We start from the raw sequence: 22,273 nt of genomic DNA, 5'->3' as shown, positions 1-22,273 counted from the left end.
CTTCAGACATAGCAGATCCTCGAGAAGCTGGCAGAGGAGAAGCACCAGATCAGGAGAGGCTGGTGGAGGCAAATCAGGAAGGGCCAAGATAAGGGGGTGGCGGGCTGGCCAAGTGGCACGTTGGTTAGGAGTTGGCTTGGGACGCCAGCTCTGAGCAGCAGGGCCCCAGTTCGGATCCCACATGAGGGCCAGTGATGCTGCACCCTCTACAGCTAAGATGGTGAATAACAGCTCGACCTGGAGCTGGGCTGCCATTGAGTTGCCAGCGACGGCGTAGGCTGCAGTGGGGCTAGCCAGCAGCTGGCATGAGGTTTCATGAGCTGCTGTGAGCGGCCGTCCAATGGCTGGTGAGTGACTGCCTCATCTGGGAAGAGCACAATGATAATACCAACATGGGCCAGCAAAGCGACATCCTCCACAACTAGACTGAAGAACAAAGAATAGCAACTTGTCTGTTCCCCTTCCCAATTCCCCAATAAGATGTTTAAAAATAAATTAATTAATTAAAAAACAATATTTATATATATATATATATTGTTCTTTAAGTCCAGAAATAATGACACCTTGGTAGCAATGAGCACATCTAATGCCCAAATCTTGGTTTCTAAATATCATTCTCCAATGGAAGGAACCAGGGAGAAATACATGATTTTAAGGCTAGGCTAGAAAACCTACAAAATGAGCCTAAAACATCTTGGTGCCAGAAAATAAGAAAGTGCTCAAAAACAAACAAACAAACAAAAACATATGGGAGCATGCAGAAAGAACACAGGAACAACCCTGAAGGAGCTAAGGGCCCGAGCTGGAACAATTTGAGCAATAAATGAAATGATATTACTGTATCATAGCCCATAGACTAAGATAAACATCCATGAGTCCATACTGACATATAAAAATAACTGAATCAATAAGTAAGTGTGAGAGAAGGGACTGCTCTTCCATACAACAGAATTCCAAACACTAAACATCAGAAGGAATGATGGGAAAAGTCACCAATAAGCAAATGTCACAGAATTATTATTGAAGACAAGAACCCTTGATGGATACTAAAATTAGTGGGAGACAGTATGATGAGAAACAGGACCTTTGTATAGTCTCAAAATATCTCCCCACAAGATACATATTAATTACAAAGGAAAAAAATAAACTAGTAGATTTATAGTGGAGAAACCTTGCAGGATAATTATGACAGAACTATAGACAAACCCTAATTGAGGAACATTCTACAGTACTCATCAAAAGTGTCAAGATCATGAAAGACCAAAAAAAAAAAAAAAAAAAAGACTGAGGAACTGGAGACTGAAAGAGGCTAAAACGACATGACAACTAATGCAATATGTGATCCTAGGCTGAATCCTGGACTAGAGAAAAAGGTTGCTAGAGAGAAAACTGTCAAAATTTAAATAAGATCTACAGATCAGTGAATGAATTTGTATCAATGCAAATTTCCTGGTTTCAATAATTGTACTATGATTACGTAAGATGTTAACATTGGGGTAAGCTGGGTGATGGGTATACATAGGAACTCTCCTTACTATATTTGCAAGTGTTCTGTAAATCTAAAATTATTTCAAAATAAAAAAGTTAAAAAAATATTCTTTTATTGTCTTTGCCTACTTTTTTTATTGTTTATATGATCAACTCCATTAACCAGATTATAAAACTCTGTTAACTGGATTATAAAAACAAATGTCATGAGAACATAAATAAAATGTATTAAAAGTAAAGTCAATATTACCATATATGATCCAACAATTTCACTTCTGGGTATATACCCAGAATAACTGAAAGCAAGGACTCAAAACAGGTATTTGCACACCCATGTTCACAGCAGCCCATTCACAACAGTCAAAAGGTAGATGCAAGCCAAGTGTTCATTGATGGATGAATGGATAAACAAACTGTGGTGTACACATACACTAGAATATTATTAAGCCTTTAGAAGGAAGGAAATTCTGACACATGCTGCAATACAGATGAACCTCAAGGGCATTGTGCTAAATGAAATAAGACAGATGCAAAAGGACACATATTATATGATTTTACCTGTATGAGATACCTAGAATAGTCAAATTCATAGAGATAGAAAGTAGAATAGTGGTTACCAGGGGCTACAGGAGAGTGGTGGGTGGGGAGTTAGTGTTCAATGGGTACAGAGTTTCATTTGGGAAAGATGAAAAAATTCTGGAGATGGATGATGATGATGGTTGCACAACAATGTGAACATACTTAATGTCACAGAACTGTACACTTAAAAATAGTTAACATAGTCAATTTTATGTTATGTATATTTTATCACAATAAAAAATGTAAAAACATTTAAGTCAGCAAGATAAAGGTATGAACTCAACATTAACAAACCTAAGGAATTTTAAATCTCTAAAACATACTGACTATAAATACCACCTAGTGGTCACATTTAAAACACCAAATTTCATTGTCTAAGAGGCAGCGCAATACACTGCTTTTCCTCAGTAATCTTACTCAAGTTTACTGAATCATCACCTTCTCCAAAAGTTTGTGATGTTGGCATCTCTGGATTTGACATCAGATCTAACCAGTTTCCCCACTGAGAAAAGAGTCAGTATCAAAGCCTTCTGTTTACGTGGTATGCAGAGGAGCCTTATGCCAATCAGTTCTTAGTGTGAGGTACAGGGGGTCACTGGGCACTTAATGATGGTTGGTGAGTTTCTCACCCTCATGAACAACGTCTTCAAACTTTCTAACCTTCTAACAATATCTTGGTAGAAAAGAATTTCTGAAAGAGAATCTCATGTTCAAAGTTAAGTATGAAGGCATATTTTCAAGGCCATGCAATGAATTTTGACTTAAACTTGGTGTACCCATGACTGTGATGGTTTTCTTTACGTCAAACAATAGTGACTGATATCTATCACAGAGAACTCTGGTCATAGATACCATAATACATATATGGTAGAACACGCTCTTTATACAGAGACAAATAAAAATTCATTATTTAATATGTGGTCATATTAAATCTACACAATGTCATGGGAATTAAGATGGATGTTTAAATTAAATGAATTTTTTTAATTGTATACACAAATATTATGTAATTTTACTTGAGCTTAATATAAAAATGTTAAGCTCATAGCATACTTGATACTTACATAAGTATCAAATTACCAAGCAGAAATATTCCTTTAAATATCAGTGTTAGAGGCTGGGGAATTTCTAATAGGTGGTATTTATTAGAAAACTCAGTGGTTAAGCAGCATATTTTTAGCCAACATTAAGATCAATACTTTGAAGAAAGTTACCTTCTTCAAGCTTTTTCTTCAGTTCTTCTATTTCTTTCTGAAATTGACGAAGCAAAGCATCCTTTGGATCTTCATTAATTCTAGCTTTATTTTTAATATTCTTAGCACGGTTAGCATACCGTAATGTACTGATAGTTTCATCATAATTGTAATCTGCTGGCCCAATATTTGCACACTGTTGAATAAGGAATACAAAGGAAAACATTTTAACACCTGACACAGTTGAAATTAATACTACCATTACTAAGATATCAAAAAGACTCTTTGGAACCAGCCAAGTGGCTCAGTTGGTTAAGTGTTAGCTTAAGAGCGTGAGCTCTGAGCAACAGGGCCACCAGTTCGATTCCCACATGGGCCAGTGAGCTGCGCTGGAGCTGAGCTGCCGCTGAGCTGCCAACAGGTGGCAAGGTGGCTCAACGGGTGAGAGCACATGCTCCTAACAACAAGACTGCCTGTTCAATGGTGGGCTACGCCCGCCCACAACTAAGACTGAACTCAGCACCTTGAGCTGAGCTGCCACCCGGATGGCTCAGTGGATAGAGCGTGCACTCTTAACAACAAGGCTGCTGGTTCGACTCCTGCATGGGATGGTGGCTATGCCCACCCGCAACTAAGATTGAACACAACACCTTGCGCTTAGAGGCTACGAGCTGCCGACGGGCAGCCAGATGGCGACTGGACTTGGAGCTGAGCTTGCTGCGCCCTCCACAGAACAACAACTTGGCTGGTCCCCTTCCCCAATTCCCAACACTGTTCTACTCCCCCAAACCCCAATTTAAAAAACAAAAAACAAAAAAAGAATCTTTGAAGCCTACTTCAACTCTGGCCTTCTTCAAAAAGAGAGCACCACCATGTGGGTTTCCAAACAAAACCATATAGGTTAGTTAGCACACATGGTGTACTAGAAAAAGAATAGCCACAAATCAAACAAAATAATCCATACTTTTTAAAATGTTACGCATACCAATTACTGGGATAAACAGGAATCTTAAATTTGCCTGATGATAGCTATGCCACCAACTAAGTCTCACCATCATGGTTTTTGAATTTCCTCCCAAGGAATCCTGAAGAAGACGCGTCAATTTAGAGTTACGATAAGGCACATGAGTGCTTTTTCCATCAACCAAGGCAGAAATTACATTGCCAAGGGTGGAAAGTGAAAGGTTGATTTTTGTAGCTTCCTTCAGGCGCTGTCCAGTAGCTCCAGTTTTTGCTTGTCTTTCTGACCCCTAGCAATAAACCAAGAGATAAATCTAAATTTAAAATATGAAATATTCTCTCCATAGCTTATAAAAACTAATTTAACAGTAAAATACCTGACACATTATCTAGAATTCATTTCAAAATAATACAGGAAGGGAAGCAGATGAGGGTAGGGATGAAACAGGACTGGCCATGAACCAATAACTGTTGAAGCTGGATGATGGTTACATGAGAGATTATACTATTCTATCTACTTTTGTATAGTTTTGAAATATTCCATAATAAGTTAAACACATAAAGAAGTTAACAACTTTAAAACCATATGTAATTCAACCTTTTCACTTCAATTTTTATTCATTTATAAAATTAAAAAATCCCAAGAGTTACTCCGTAAGTAGTACCGTTACTTACAGCAAGATCTACAAGGTGGAGCTTCCCCATCCTGACGTGCATGTTGCCATCGACACCTTTCTCGCTGCATTCTATAGTAATCGTAAAGATGGCATGGGAGCGAGAACTATGTTCATTCATGTTAGTTGCACCAACAGAACCTCGAATAAAGGGAGGAAATTCTTAAAAAGCATAATAACAGAGTACCTTTAAAAATTATTAAATATCCAAAATTGTTTAAAATACTTAATTTCATCTCAGCCAAACACCAGAGAGCATAGTTAAACCATAAAAGCACAGGTGTGTTTAGCCATTATTAGAAATTTCTCTGACAATTTATGTTGATAACAAAAGAATTTATAATGTTTCTCATATCAAAGAGGTTAATTTTAGGACAAAATACTTAACTTTAATCCCAATATTACTGGCTAAAAAAATTTAACTAATTCATAAAAAACAAGATGTTAAATAATTTGAAAAATTATTGCTGTTTCAGCTGTCTCTAAAAAGTATTATGGGGGCCGGCTGAGTGGTGCAATGGTTAAGAACTGGCTTAGGATGCCAGAGGGCCCCAGTTTGGATCCCACATATGAGGGCCAGTGACACTGCCCTCTACAGCTAAGATGCTGAACAACAGCTCAACCTGGAGCTGGGCTGCCATGAGTCGCCGGCGACAGCGTAGGCTGCAGCCTCTGTGGCAGTGGGTTGCCATGGGCTACCGTGTGTAGCCAGCAGCCAGCGTGAGCGGCCAGCAGCCGCAGTGAGCGGCCGTCCAGAAGCCGGCGACTGATCTGCCTCACCCGGGAAGAGTGCAATGATGGTGCCAACTTGCGCCAGTGAAGCAACGTCCTCCACAACTAGACTGAAGAACAAAAGGACAGCAACTTGTCTGTTCCCCTTCCCCCAATTCCCCAATAAATATCTTTTTTAAAAAATAAATAAATAAATAATAAAAAAATAAATAAAAAGTATTATGTTCTGGGAATCTAAGCCACAGAAATACTTGCATATATGCATTAGATGATGAAGGATATTTAATTCAGTGCAGCATTGCTCGCAAAAACAATAAATCAGAAACAACTGACAGCACAATGGTTAATCAATTATAGACTAGTTATACTGTGGATTACTAACCAGTCCTTTAAAAAAATAAGGTAGATCTGTATGACATGGAAAGATATCCATAGCATATGGCTGAAAATAAAAAAGAATATATAGTATAATCCCATTTCTATAAAACAAAAGCATCCATTCAAAATATACTAAGTATTTGTGTGTATAAATATTTTACATGAATATATTGTGTAAACAAAGAAAAAGGTCTGTTTTGTTTTTTATAATAAGCATGTGTGGGTTTGTTTTTTCCTTAAATTCTTCAAAAGCATTATGTTAATTTTACACAAGCCAAAATTATCTTCCTGCTATACATTCATGCAGAACTTGTCCATGAGAGCTTTGATTGGACAATGGAAACATTGCAAGGTACTCTTTATTAGCATATGGCTACACTAGAAGTCAGATAACTAGAATGTAAATTGCACAAAGAAAAGTAAAGCCTGATGAAAAAATGAAAAATTCGTGAAAGAAAATGCAAGGATTTGTAACATCATACTATTTTTCTCTATTTCCTTTAAAATCAAACTATGAATTTATGAAAATTTCCCAAAAAATATAAAAAAACTATTAAGCCCTGATTTTGCTATTCCCTTATTGAGAGGTATTTGGGATTATTTCCCATTTGGGGTCCTCATAAGGAATGCTAATATGAGCATCTTTGAGCAGACACCTTTCTTTCTCTTTGGGATTATTTCCATGGGATATATTTTCTAAATGGAATTATTAGGTCAAAGGGTAGGAATCGTTTTACAGCTATGTGATTATCAAATCATACTGTAGCAGTGTTTTCCAATTTGGAGGAGGAGAGAACGTGTAATTTGAAAAAATCATATTAAATATTTTAATACCCACTGTTTTTGTAATGCAAGTAAAGCACGCTATTCATAATTGTGATTCTTCTGTATTTTTGGTTATGAAAACAAAGAAATGCAACAGACCTGCTATTAAAACTGACCTATATTGAACACTACAATCCCTAGAAGAGAACAGCTTATAGCAATCAAGTATACTCAATGCTGTAACCTACTGACATATCACATAATGGAAATAACATATCCGTAGCTTTAATTTTTGTTAAATACTTATTTTGAAATTTAAAATAATTAGACTTTTATGTCTTTTAAAAGGGTATGGAAAAATTGATCCTATAAATATACCTGCATGTGTATAAGTTCAAGTATATATAAGAAAATTTGGGCCAGCTGAGTGGCGCGTTGGTTAAGAGCTGGCTTGGGACGCCAGTTCTAAGCAGCAGGACCCCGGTTCGGATCCCACATGAGGGCCAGTGACACTGCCCTCTACAGCTAAGATGGTGAACAACAGCTCAACCTGGAGTCGCCATGAGTCGCCGGCAATGGCTACGCTGCAGCCTCTGCTGCAGTGGGCTGCCATAAGCTACAGTGTGTGGCCAGCAGCCGGCGTTGAGTGGCCGGCAGCTGGCATGAGCCGTCCAGAGGCCAGCGACCGATCTGCCTCACCTGGGAAGAGCGCAATGATAAAACCAACATGGGCCAGTGAAGCAACGTCCTCTACAACTAGACTGAAGAACAAAAGGACAGCAACTTGTCTGTTCCCCTTCCCCTGATTCCCCAGCACTGTTCCCCTCCCCCAACTCCCCCAATAAAATCTTTAAAAAAAAAAAATGTATTGCAGTATTGCTCATATAGCAAGACTGAAAACAACCCACAGTCCATCAATAAAAGATTGGGTAGGGCCGGCCGAGTGGCGCGATGCTTAAGAGCTGGCTTGGGACACCAGAGGGCCCCGGTTCGGATCTCACATATGAGGGCCGGTGACACTGCCCTTCGCAGCTGAGATGCTGGACAACGGCTCGGCCTGGAGCTGGGCTGCCGTGAGTCGCCGGTGACGGCGTAGGCTGCAGCCCCTGTGGCAGTGGGTTGCCATGGGCTGCCATATGTGGCCATCAGCCAGAGTGAGTGGCCAGCAGCCGCAGTGAGCGGCCATCCAGAGGCCGGCAGCTGATCTGCCTCGCCCGGGAAGAGCTCAATGATGGTGCCAAATTGGGCCAGTGAGGCAACGTCCTCCACAACTAGACTGAAGAACAAAAGGACAGTAACTTGTCTGTTCCCCTTCCCCCAATTCCCCAGCGCTGTTCCCATCCCCCCAATTCTCCAATAAAAATCTTTAAAAAAACAAAAAGATTGGGAAATTACACAGATCCTTCCAATGAAATACTATGTAATTATCTAAAAATACTTTTATATGTACTAGTATGTGTTCATGTGAAATGATTGCTAAGATAATATCATTAAGTGAATAAAGTATACTATTATCTGCTTCATAAAGAAAGGAGACAAGCACTCTCTCTAAAAACACCCATGCGTGCGCACAGACTATCAGAAAGGGCACATTAGAAACTAACAGAGGTTGCCACCAGAGTTGAGAACAGGCGAGACACAAGGGCAGGAGAAAGATTTGTTTTTCAATGTATACTTCTGTGCCTTTTGAAATGTATACCATGTGTATAGATTACCTATTTTAAAAAATGCTTTTTTAAAAAAGGTTATGGTTTAAAGGCTGAAAAACACTAGTCTGAGTAAATATTGACCAATTTACAATGATGATGCCCATGATGTAAATGTACCTGACTAGTTTAAATGTGCATTTTAGTTGCTAGAAAGTCTGTGTATTTGTTCGTGAGATGGCTGACTTATTTTCTTAAGTGGAAAAATAACCAGTGGAAAAATAACCATTTCTATACTATGACCACCTGTACACAATGGTTACTAATTTTGTATTTGTATCAATTTTTCATCTATTTGGGATAGCAGTTTTTATTGTCAAATTTCCCCCTCTGCTATTTTCCTTTTGATAGTTATTTTACTATATTTCAATATGATAAAGCTTATATTTTCATGTTGGAACTTTTCTACTTAGATATTTGTACTACATAATTCTTGGACTCAATCTGCTTATTAAGAGTATTTTCCTCTCTGCTATCTTAGGTTTCCAAATCCCTTTACCTTTGTTTCATTTCACTTTTCTAATCAGAATTTTTTAGTTTTCCTTGAACAAATGTCACATACCAAGTTAAATTAATTGTTAGGTAGTTAATAGAAGGTTTTAGTCACTACTGTGAATAGGATCTTCGTTTAAAAATGTTTTCAATTAAATAAGCAATACATAAACATATTCCTGGTATAAAAACATTTTTAAATACATATAAAAAAAAATAAAAATCTCCCTACATCACTTTTCCCCAGTCTTACTTCCCCATCCCTAAAGGTAACCATTATTAAATGTCCTTTCATGTGGACACAAACACACAATGCCCAAATACATGGTTTAATAATTTGGCTTTTTTACACATATATAAATTAAATGATACAGTACATACTGTTCTGTAATTTGCTTTCTTTTCATTTAACGATATATCTTGAAAATCTTTCAGGTCTCTACATGTAGATTTAACTCTTTTTTTTTTTTTTTAAAGATTTTTATTGGGGAATTGGGGGATGAGAACAGCGCTGGGGAATTGGGGGAAGGGGAACAGACAAGTTGCTGTCCTTTTGTTCTTCAGTCTAGTTGTGGAGGATGTTGCTTCATTGGCCCAAGTTGGCACCATCATTGCGCTCTTCCCTGGCGAGGCAGATCAGTCACCGGCTTCTGGACAGCCGCTCACACTGGCTGCTGGCTACACACAGTAGCCCATGACAACCCACTGCAGCAAGGGCTGCAGCCTACACCGTCGCCAGCGACTCACGGCAGCCCAGCTCCAGGTTGAGCTGTTGTTCAGCATCTTAGCTGTAGAGGGCAGTGTCACTGGACCTCATATGTGGGATTTGAAACAGGGCCCTCTGGCGTCCCAAGCCAGCTATTAACCAACGAGCCACTAGGCCTGCCCTAACTCATTTTTTTTTTTCAGAGCTTCATTTGGTCCCTGGAATGTCTGTACCATAATTTATATAACCAATGTTTTATTTATAGTTATTTAGGTTTTATCAAACTTTTTCCTATTACAAATAATGTTTCAATAAGGCATTTTTTTGTTTACACTTAAAAATATTTTTCGAGCCAGGCGAGTGGCTCAGTTGGTTAAGAGTGCAAGCTCTGAGCAACATGGTGCCCCGTCGGATTCCCACATGGGCCAGTGAGCTGTGCCCGAGCTGAGCTGCTGCTGAGCTGCCAACAGGTGACAGGATGGCTCAGCTGGTAAGAGCACATGCTCGTAACAACAAGGAAGCCGGTTCGACTTCCGCATGAGATGGTGGCTACGCCCACCCGCAACTAAGATTGAACATGGCACCTTGAGCTGAGCGGCCCTGAGCTGCCAATGGGTGGCTGGATGGCGAATGAACTTAGAGCTGAGCTAGCTGCGCCCTCCACAACTAAGATTGAAGGTCAACAACTTGGCTGTTCCCCTTCCCCAATTCCCCAATAAAATATATATAAATATATATATAATTTCCCCCCCCCACACTAGGGGCGGCCAGGTGGCTCAGTTGGTTAGTGCACATGCTCTGAACAACAAGGTTGCCGGTTCGACTCCCACATGGAATGGTGGGCTACACCTTCCACAACTACACTGAAGACAACTATTTGACGAGCTGATGGGTACTGGAAAAACACACTGTTCCCCAATAAAATTTCTTTATACATATATATTTTTTTCCTTGAATTAAAAGCACTGTGTCTAAAGGAATGCATTTTAAAAATTTCAACATATACTGTTACACTGCCCTTCAAAAAAGGCTATACCATTTTATGTTCCCAATGTAAGTGCCCATTTCTTCAGAGCCTCAGCAACGTGGATATCTTTTCATCCAAACCGTGGATGTTGTGAAGTTGAACATCCTTTCATGTGTTTATTGCTGCGTATAGTTCTTCTGGGAATAACATATTTCTACATATTTTTTGCTCATTTTCCTGTTAAAATTTGGTCTTTTTCTTTCTACTACTTGGTTTATAAGAATGCAATTGACTTTTAAAAAATTGTTTAATTTCCTTGAGTTTGCTTGATTTATAGTCTAGTCATGAAAACTTTTTAAAAAAATGTTTACAGCCTATGTTCTTATCTTTTACTTCTAATCTATTGCTGTTAGCAACATCGCTAGTACAAGGCCTGGGGCATCTGTGCATTAAATATTGCTGAAGTTCTTTACTCTTTACACAAAACCTGAAACAAGAATTAAAATACCATTTTATTTCATTTTTGTTTTGTTTCTCTTGTCAACAAAAGGGAAGCAATATAGTGCCTGGTTATGCTGGTTCATGACCTAGGTTAAAATATTCACTCTGCCACTTATGAAGTAGTATATAACAGTGGACAACTTATTTAAATTAACTCTTGATTTCCTCAATCATAAAATAGGAATTTAATACTGTCATAGACTATTGTGAGGATTAAAAGAGATCACTGTTATAAAGCACTCGGCACAAGCACTCACCACATAGTAAGTGTTCAATAAATGTTACCAAATAATATAGTTATAGCACTATTACTAAGAAACAAAATTTTGGTCAGCACAGAAAGCAATCTGTGATATCTTTCATTCGTATATGCTCTCTACACAGTAAATAATCAAAGAGGAAGGGTTTTCAAGAAACCTAAAAAATCTACTCTTTATGGAACAAAGTGCCACCCCAGTTTTGCTTCTAAACCAGCCTACTCAACACATAAATGTTTAATCACAATTATGCACTACACTTACGATTTTTGTGGCCTAGTGTCATAATTCTATCCATATCATCAGCATTATTTACCACGTAAGCTGATAAATCTTTGATATAAACTCCCACATCAGGTCTTTCTTTAACCTGAAAAAAAAAAATCACAAGAATTTACACATATATCCATAATTCTTCCACAGCTATTTATTGAACATCTACTGTGTTGTTTATTAAACATCTACTGTATATAAATAATGTATAAATAAATGTTCTTTACTGAAACATCTACTATGTGACACTGCTAGGTAGTGAATACACAATGCTGAACAAGTAGACAGTCTCTACACTTGTGGAGGTAAAAATCTATAGGGGGAACATACAAATCTATAGGGGGAACACGCAAAAGCTATTTTAATTTGTGATAATGCCATGAATTAAAAAAATATAGGATAGGGCCGGCCGAGTGGTGCGTTGGTTAAAAGTTGGCTTGGGAGTGCGAGCTCTGAGCAGTAAGGGCCACTGGTTGGGATCCCACATGGGCCAGTGACACTGCACCCTCTACAGCTAAGATGGTGAACAACAGCTCAACCTGGACCTGGGCTGCTGTGAGTCGCCAGCGACGGTGTAGGCTGCAGTGGGGCTGCAGTGGGCTGCCCTAAGCTACTGTGAGTGGCCGGCAGTCAGCATGAGCTGCCGTGAGCTGCCATGAGCGGCCATCCAATGACTGGCGAGCGACTGCCTCATCTGGGAAGAGCACAATGATAATACCAACATAGGCCAGTGTAGCAAAATCCTCCACAACTAGACTGAAGAACAAAAGGACAGCAACTTGTCTGTTCCCCTTCCCAGATTCCCCAACGCTGTTCCCTTCCCCAATTCCCCAATAAAATCTTTAAAAAAAAAAACAAAAACACAGGACAGTATAAGAATACATTGTAGGAAGACTTAAGCCAGTGAAGCAGAGCCAGGATTCCCCGAAGATAACGTTTAAGCTAAGACTTAAAGAAACAGGAAGTACAAAGAGAGTACATGTAAGGATCCTGAATGGGAAAACACGAGGCACTTAGAAAAAGAAACGAACAAAGCCATGGTGGCTGGGAAGAGTAAGCAGCAGTGGGGAAGCCGATGGGGTATTTGGCTGCAGAAGTAGGAAGAGGTAAGATTCAGCTGCTGTTGGTCTTCACAGCAGTTTGAAGCCACTAGAGGATATCAAGCAGTTGAGTAAAATACTCAGATATATGGCATCCGGGTAAAAACATTACCTTTCTGTGAGTAACCTTATGAGAAGATTTATTTATTGAAGGCTTTATTTGGGATAGGTGTATATAAAATACAGATGGTGGTAGAAATACAAAATTCACTTTGGAAGGCTCTGGAGGTCACCTCCCCCAGGCAGCACAATAAAGTGAAACTGAGACAGAGGCCTGCGGCTGGCAGTGGGGAGAGCCATCCCACAGGCAGTAAGACCTCACAGACAAAGCTGACAAGCCAAAGTTTAAAAAACAATCCCAGGGCTGGCCGAGTGGCTCAGTTGGTTAAGAGCGCAAGCTCTGAGGAACAGGGTCACTGGTTCAATTCCCACATGGGCCAGTGAGCTGCACCTAAGCTGCCAACAGGCGGCAGGATGGCTCAGTGGTTAGAGTGTGCACGATTAACAACAAGGTTGCTGGTTCGACACCCACATGGGATGGTGGGCTATGCCTACCCGTAACTAAGATTGAATACAGCACCTTGAACTGAGCAGCCGCGAGCTGCCCATGGGCAGCCAGATGGCAACTGGACTTGGAGCTGAGCTAGCTGTGCAACTAAGATTGAAGGACAACAACTTGGCTGTTCCCCTTCCCCAGTTCCCCGACATTGTTCCCCTTCCCCAATTCCCCAATAAAATCTTTAAAAAAACAACAACAAAAAAAAACAATCCCAAAGACAAACATCACAAGTGCAGACACGCCAAATTCCAGGTGTAGATTTTAGATTTAGTTGGGGTTTTGGAGGTTGTTTGGTCTCTTTTATAACAATTTAAAAGATATACAGTAGGAAAAATTACCCCTTTTCTGTAACGGGATATAAATGAAGCCCTAATATTATTAGTAGTAACAGTGTGTTGGTCTCTATAAACCAGCAGGTTTCATACTGTGCTCTGAAAGCCCTAGGAGGTTCGTGGTGGCACTGAGGGGCCACTGTGGGAGGCTGGGGTCTCCAGGCCCAGACAAGTTCCAAAGAGAGCTCCACGTGCATGTATTTTACACATTGTGCTTCCACATAAGCTTTGGTTTGATGAAAGGTTCAAAAATTACTGTTTATTTCCCTGCTTCTCAGAAAATGTATGGTGAAGAACGATTTTTGTATCTCTACTATGGCAAACTGATATTTCTGAAAAATACAAAAATCATGCACTTGGATGGCATGGCAATTTCCAATTGCTATAAAAGTTTTCAAGCATTTACTCACACCTTCTGTGCTCGTCTTACTGCAGACTAGAAACAAACATTCTTCAAACTAATATCAGTCTGCAAAGTCTAAGGTTGTTTTCAATCACAGTATGATCTTAATTCAAAATTCAATTAAGTGTAGATAAACTGATTAGATATGAAAGATGAAGAAATCAAATATGATTCCAAGTTTACGAAAATCTTTTAAAAATTGAGTGGTAATGCTATCAAAGAACTTTTCTCATAAAACCATAGAAATTAAATCTCTATAACAAATACAGTGTATAATAACACTAAAACGATGAATCTCAATGGGGACAGTCACTCCCCACGCCTCCCCTCAGAATGTTTTAGAACTCTGTGGGGGAGTTTCTGGTTCACTTCAGGACACTATTAGTATTCACAGGCAAGGCCAAGGGATACTAAGCATCTCATAATGGGTGGGATGGTCTCAATCAATGAAGAATTGACCCATGAAATTTTGAACATCCTACCAAATATTCACATGGGTGAAAAAACTAAGAGGGTGCCAAAATAGTTATACACATTTTAAGAAAGGAAAAAACTGTATTAAAATTGTAATACTCAATATATACCGATAATAAAAGACGAATAGAAGTCATGTGTATACATTTTTTTTTGGCACCCCCGGTATTTATAATTACCTGAGTCTAGACCCTAACTCTATTTTACACATAAAGAGAAGGTGCTTTTCTATAAGTATAATAATATAGGAATGTAGGAAAACTGAGAAAAGAACTACTTTATTTAGCCCAGAACTCTATGAAGAGCGAGTCATGGTTTTAAAAGACCATGTGACTGACAATAACGCCAACCAGGGTGTTTAGGTCACCAATACAACATCCTTGTAACAATCTGCACTTGTAGCTGTTACAGTCATGATGATTATGTACTAACTACTTCATTCTGTCATCAAATGTGGTCACATCTAAGCAAGCATTTTATATACTGAAATACTAGCATTTTATTTTTAAGTACTTTTATTCTCTTTTATCTTACATATTGATATTTTTAAAATTATGACTGTAGGTATATTTCATCATCTATGAACTTTATTTCAGGATAGTCAAAGGGGCATTACAAAATATGTTATAAAAAATGGGGTCTAGGGCCAGCAAAGTGGTGCGTTGGTTAAGAGTTGGCTTGGGACGCCAGCTCTGAGCAGCAGGGCCCCAGTTCAGATCCCACATTAGGGCCAGAGACGCTGCGCCCTCTACAGCTAAGATGGTGAACAACAGCTCGACCTGGAGCTGGGCTGCCGTGAGTCGCTGGCGACGGCATAAGCTGCACTGAAGCTGCAGTGGGCTTCCATAAGCTACCATGAGTGGCCAGCAGCCAGCATGAGCTGCCAAGAGCCGCCGTGAGCGGCCGTCCAGTGGCTGGTGACCGATCTGCCTCACCCGGGAAGACAGCAATGATAATACCAACATGGGCCAGTGAAACGAAGTCCTCCACAACTAGACTGAAGAATAAAAGGACAGCAACTTGTCTGTTCCCTTTCCCTGATTGATTCCTCAATGCTGTTCCCCTCCCCCAGTGCCCCAATATAATCTTTTTAAAAACAAACAAACAAAAAAAAACAGAAAAAAGAGTTGGCTTGGGACACCAGCTCTGAGCAGCAGGGCCCCAGTTCGGATCCCACATGAGGGCCACTGACGCTGCGCCCTCTACAGCTAAGATGGTGAACAACAGCTTGACCTGGGGCTGGGCTGCTGTGAGTCAGCCATCCAGGCGGCAGCTCAACTCAAGATGCAGAGTTCAGTCTTAGTTGCAGGAGGGCGAAGCCCACCATCGAACAGGCAATCTTGTTGTTAGGGGCATGTGCTCTCACCAGCTGAGCCATCCTGCCACCTGTTGGCAGCTCAGTGGCAGCTCAACTCAGGCACAGAGTCACAGGTTCATGTGGGAATTGAGCCGGCAGCTGTGTTGCTCAGAGCACATGCTCTTACGCTAACTCTGAACCAACTGAGCTGCTCGGCCGGCCCGAAAATATTATTTTCCACTGAGCGTAAACTCCACGAGGGCAGGGACTTTGTTAGACTCACTGCTGATTGCACTATGTCTACAGTAGTACCCAGTACATAGAAGACATTCACTAAAATTTGTCATATGAATATGTGAATGACAAATAACTAATCAACTAACTACAAGTCTGAAAAGTGCTTTGAAGTTGAAGTACAGTGTGCTTCAGGGGTGTGTTAACAGGGTTGCTGGGCTGAGCCAGAAGTGGGGGTAAGGCTTCTCTGAGGAAGCTCAATTCTACAGGGTGAGTTGGCATCCATCAGCTTGGCAAAAAGCTGGAAAAGTATTCGAGACAGGGGGCAGTACAATGTCCCCAAATGCCCTAAGACAGGAGAGAGCACATATGTTGGAGGCGTAGGCTGCAGTGACGCTGCAGTGGACTGCCATAAGCTACTGTGAGTGTCTGGCAGCCGGTGTGAGCGGCCGGTAGCCAGAGTGAGCTGCCAAGAGCTGTCATGAGCGGCCGTCCAGTGGCCAGTGACTGATCTGCCTCACCAGGGAAGAGCGCAATGATAATACCAACATGGGCAGTGAAGCGACGCCCTCCACAACTAGACTGAAGAACAAAAGGACAGCAACTTGTCTGTTCCCCTTCCCCAATGCCCCAATATAATCTTTAAAAAAAATTGGGTCTAATACAGGTGCGAACCATTGCAAAGACTGTTCCTGAGAATAAATCTGATCTATAATTACTGACACAAAAATGGAGATGTTTTCTCCAAATGATTATTATTCTAATAATTTGTGCAGTAAATCAGTAAACTTTTAAAAGGTAAAAGCACAGCACTAACAAAGTATCCATCAAAAGTAAAGATGACAACAAGCAAAAAATAAACTTATCTCTACATCTGCTATGTACACATTATCACTATAGAATAAGTTTTCATTAAGGTCCAATGAACACATATAATCCCTAAGTCTGTAATACATTGTTTCAAAAACTCAGTTTATATAAACTATAAAAAGAAAAAAGCTAATATTTACTGATTTACTTTATTACGTGTCAAGAGTCGATTTAAACACTTTGTATTAACTTGTTAATGTTGGCAATAATCCTATGAAGTAGATACTATTATTTCCATTTTCATGTGGCAAAACTAAGGCTAAGAGAGGTGAAGTGCCTTGCTCAAGAGGTCAGAGCCAGAATTAAAGCTAAAATGGTAGGACCTCAGAAATCACCCTCTTAATCCCAGATGACACCACCATTCACCTGTTACATGACCTTGAGCAAGTCAGGAAACCTTCTAGGTTTCTGTTTTCACATCAAAAAAAGTGAACTGCTAGGAAGATTAAATGAAATAAAGTGTGTACAGTGTTTCCTCGAAAATAAGACCTAGCTGGAGAATAAGCTGTAGCATGATTCCTCCAGGATATGGAGGGCATGCACCCCTCACATGAGGGTTTTATGACCTGTTTCAGGTAAAAGGGTGCCTTTTCCACAAACTCCTTCAGCTTAAAATATTCAGTATGCCAAGGTGCCATATTTTGGCACCTAAAATCACGTTATGGCTTATTTTCTGGTTAGGTCTTATTTTCAGGGAAACTGGGTACTATATTCCTACCACAGTTTACTGTACTGAATGCCTACTACCACATAAGAGTTTAGTAACAGCAGCTGCTGTTAATCTATGTATATTCCACACTATTCTACAATAGTAGCTACTGTGACTCTACATATGAGGTGTGATAAAAAACTACGGTGAATATTAAAATTTAAAATAATGTATTACAGTAAAAGACACATTGCTATTAATCCCTCTCAAAGTAACCCTCCCCACTCCCGCTCCCTTGCTTTGAACACACTTATTCAATTGTTCTTGTCACTTTCTGAAGCAGTTCTGGAAGTCCTCTTTTGTGAGTGTCTTTAGTTGCTCTGTTGTAGCTGCCTCAATGTCCTGAATCGATTCAAAACATTAATTTTTCATGGTCATTTTGACTTTGGGGGAGAGTCGGAAGTAGCATGGTGATTTATTCCAGTGAATAAGGTGGATGAGGGCACACCATGTTTTTATTCAACAGAAATTGCCGTACCAGAAGTGATGTGCAACATGGAATGGAGCCTTTCCATTGTGATCAGAAAATACGGTGAATGCTGCTGCTGACTGCCATCCAATGGAAAGGCAGGGATCTTCAACATGGAAAGCAGTTTGTCAAACCTTAGTAACAGTGAGGTCACTTTGTTCGGTGCAGTCAGTTGGGTGTGAACTACAGTTGAGAGAGGGTGTGTTTTAAAGTGTGCCATAAATCATCCTCCACCATGACAATGCTCCGTGTCACACATCGCTTCTAGTATACAGCAATTTCTGTCAAGCAAAAACATTACCGTGTCCTCATTCACCTTATTCACTGGATCTGGCACCTTGTGACTTCTGGCTCTTCCCCAAAGTCAAAATGATTCAGGACATCGAGGCAGCCACAATAGTGCTACTAAAGACACTCACGAAAGAGGACTTCCAGAACTGCTTCAGAAAGTGGCCAGAACAATGGGATAAGTGTGTTTGAAGCAAGGGGGCGGGGGAGGTTATTTTTGAGAGGGATTAATGGCAACGTGTCTTTTAATATAATGAACTTTTTTTATTTAAACATTCACCGTATTGTTTGATCACATCTCATACATTATTCTCTGATTATTTTACTGACAATGCATTTCTAAGCAAAATTCCAATATTGTTTTAAAGACTGATCATTTCTTTGTCTCATTTCCTAAAATATTAAAATATCTGGCAATATTTACCATTATTTAAAAACTGACTCAGCAGTCCTGCTTCAAGAATGATCCTCAGGGGGCTGGCCAAGTGGCTCAGTTGGTTAAGAGCTGCTCAAGAGTGTGAGCTCTAAGCAACAGGGTTGCTGGTTCGATTCTGACATGGGCCAGTAAGCTGAGCCTGAGCTGAGCTGCCAACAGGTGGCAGGATGGCTCAGCTGGTTGGAGCACATGCTCCTAACAACGTTGCCAGTTCGACTCCCAAATGGGAAGGTGGGCTACGCCCACTTGCAACTAAGACTGAACACAGCACCTTGAGCTGAGCTGCCCTGAGCTGCCAGTGGGCAGCCAGATGACTCAATGGTTAGAGTGTGCGCTCTTAGCAACAAGGTTCCTGGTTCGACTCCCGCATGGATGGTGGGCTATGCTCACCCACAACTAAGATTGCACACAGCACCTTGAGCTGTGCAGCCATGAGCTGCTGACGGGGCAGCCGAATGGCAACTGGACTTGGAGCTGAGCTAACTGCTCCCTCCACAACTAAGACTGAAGGACAACAACTTGTCTGTTCCCCTTCCCCAATTCTCCAACACTGTTCCCCTTCCCTAATTCCCCAATAAAATGTAAAAAAAAAAAAAAAAGAATGATCCTCTGATATGCCTGCACATGAAATGATATTTGTAGAAGGCTACTTACTACAGAATTGTTTGTAACAGCAAAAGATCAGAAACAACCAGAGGGCTGGCTATTAAATAAAATTTAATTATGTCCATACGAAGGTTATTTTGCAGATTTAAAAACGGACAAAAGAAAAAGAATGAAGAAGCTTTCTCTGTAATGATACAGAAATACTGCCACAATTCATTGTTCAGTGAAAAAAGCAAAATGCAATGGGGGAAACTAGTCTTTTCAATAAATGGTGCCGAGACAACTGGATATCCTCATGCGAAAGAATCAAGTTGCTCCTCTACCTCACACCAGTCACAAATACAAAAATTAACTCAAAATGGATCAACAACCTAAATATAAGAGCTAAAACTACAGAACTCTTAGAAAAAAACAAAGGCATAAATCTTCATGACCTTGGATGAAGCACTGATTTCTTAGTTATAACAACAAAAACATTAGCAACAAAACTTATAGAGAAATCAGACATGATCAAAATTTTAAACTTTTGTGCTACAGATGATACCAAAAAAAGTAAAAAGATAGCCCATAGATGGGAGAAAATTTTTGCAAATTATACATCCGATAAGGGACTTATATCTAGCACATATAATGAACTACTATAACTCAATAACATTAAAACAAAAAAAAAACAATTAAAAATGGGCAAAGGATCTGAACAAACATTTCTCCAAAGAAGGTAAACAAATGGCCAGTAAGCACAGAAGATGCTCAGCATCATTAGCCATCAGGGAAATGGAAATCAAGCCCACGATGAGATACCACCTTACACCAACTACAATGGTGATAATAAAAGACAGACAACAACAAGTGTTGGAGAGGATGTGGAGAAATTAGAACTCTTATGCACTGCCTGTGGAAATGTAATATGGTGCAGCCACTGTGGAAAACAGTCTGGCAGTTCCTCAAATGGTTAAAAATAGAGTTACCACATAATCCAGCAACTGCACTCATAGGTATATAATCATGAGAACTGGAAATATATGCTCACACAAAACCTTGTACAAGAATGTTCATAACAGCATTATTTATCATAGACAAAAAATAGAAACCACCCAAATGTTCAACTGATGAAGGAATCAATAAAATGTGGCATATCCATGCAATGGATTATTATTCAGCAACAAAAAGAAATGTAGTACTGATAACTGCTACAACATGGATGAACCATGAAAGATTAAGCTAAGTGTAAGAAGCTAGTCACAAAGGATTACATATTGTATTATTCCTTTATAAAACATAGCCAAAATAGGCAAATCTACAGGGACAAAAAGGAGATCAGTCATTGCCTAGAGCTGAGGAGAATACGGGGTGGGGTTAAAGGGTGTGGGGTTTCTTTTTGGAGTAATATAAAACGTTCTAGAATTAGATAGTAGTGATGGTTGCATAACCGTGAATACACTAAAAACCACTAAGTTGTACACTTTAAAAGAGTGAATATTATGCTATGTGAAGTAATTTCAATTAAAAAGAAATAATGAACGTGAATCAGCTATACTTGTCAGTTAACAGCATAATGAACCAATTCACAAATTTATTCACAGTGATTATCTGACATTTATGCATAGAATCTCACATTTCCCTTTTCTAAGATGCATGATGAAAGTAGTCTTTGGTGCCAAACAAAAGTGTACCCAAAAGTGTACAAGCTAGAATTTCTTAATCAGAAAGTTTCTTCGGTTAAAAGACAGATTGAAAACACTAACATTAGTGACTATATTCATAATTAGTCTTAATACCTATATTTTTGACAGTTTAAAATTTTCTGACTTGAATTCTGGAGTACTCTTGGGCATTCACACCAGAGAATAAAAACTTACATTTGCATAAAAATTCCATGTGTGAATGTTCATAGTTGCTTTATTCGTAATGGCCAAAAACTGTAAACAGCCTAGACTAGATGTCCTTCAGCAAGTGAATGGTTAAACAAATTATGATACACATATATGCCATGCAATCCACTCAGCAATAAAGAGAAATGAACTACCAAGACATGCAACAACTTGGATGAATTTTCAGGGAGCTATGCCAAGTGAAACAAAATGAACCCCAAAAGGTTATATATTGTATGGTTAAACTTATAAAACATTTTTGAAATGACAAAATTTTAGAATTGGAAAGCAGATTGGGGTTGTCAGGGGTTAGGGATGGGGACAGAGGGAGAGTTGATGTGGTTATGAAAGGGCAACACAAGGCATCTTTGTGATGGAATTGCTTAGTACCTTGAAGTGGCAGTGAATATACCAATCTACACGTGATAAAATAGTATAGAATATAAAAAGTACAAGAAAAACTGGGGGTATCTGAATAAAATCTGTAGATTGTATCAATATCAGTATCATGGTTGTGATACTGTACTGTAACTTTATAAATACCACTTGGAAACTGTGTAAAGGGTACACCTGCGAAAAGGGTACACTCTCTATATTATTCTTACAACTGCATGTGAACCCACATACAGATCAATACTGGGGGTTCGAAAAAAATGTATACAAGTGGACACTTTGGTCAATGTTGCTCAAGAAGTAGTTTGCAGTAATCAGAAGTGTCTGGATGCTGAAGGTAACCACTTTGAGCACCTCTTATAATTGCAGAAGTCAAATGTGACTTGTATTCATCTTTTGTTATTGGTATATATTGAGTATTATAATTTTAATAGCTTTTCCTTTCTTAAAATGTGTATATATTTTTTTGGCAGCCTCTGTATATACAGTATGCTATTTTTGGAGTAAAAATAAAATTTTATGTGTTTGTATTTACATAAAGAAACACTGAAAGGATACGGA

At 39.4% G+C, this 22,273-nt stretch overlaps 1 protein-coding gene across 8 annotated transcripts in view; it reads right to left on the bottom strand.

The window, feature by feature from the left end:
• KIF3A (kinesin family member 3A) overlaps positions 1 to 22,273 on the bottom strand; it is a 56,259-nt gene that overhangs the window by 19,239 nt on the left and 14,747 nt on the right. For all 8 annotated transcript variants that reach the window (XM_019642245.1, XM_019642242.1, XM_019642246.1 and 5 more), the window contains exons 5-8: positions 11,663 to 11,768; positions 4,896 to 5,035; positions 4,313 to 4,510; positions 3,282 to 3,456 (exon numbers count right to left, since the gene is read on the bottom strand). In XM_019642245.1, the coding sequence (XP_019497790.1) occupies positions 3,282 to 3,456; positions 4,313 to 4,510; positions 4,896 to 5,035; positions 11,663 to 11,768 (619 nt within the window). The remainder of the gene's footprint in view (positions 1 to 3,281; positions 3,457 to 4,312; positions 4,511 to 4,895; positions 5,036 to 11,662; positions 11,769 to 22,273) is intronic.

This window comes from Hipposideros armiger, unplaced genomic scaffold (genome assembly GCF_001890085.2).
Source record: "Hipposideros armiger isolate ML-2016 unplaced genomic scaffold, ASM189008v1 scaffold_66, whole genome shotgun sequence".
Taxonomy (NCBI): Eukaryota; Metazoa; Chordata; class Mammalia; order Chiroptera; family Hipposideridae; genus Hipposideros; species Hipposideros armiger.
Note: the sequence above shows the minus strand (reverse complement) of the source record. Positions and strands in the feature narration are given on the sequence as shown.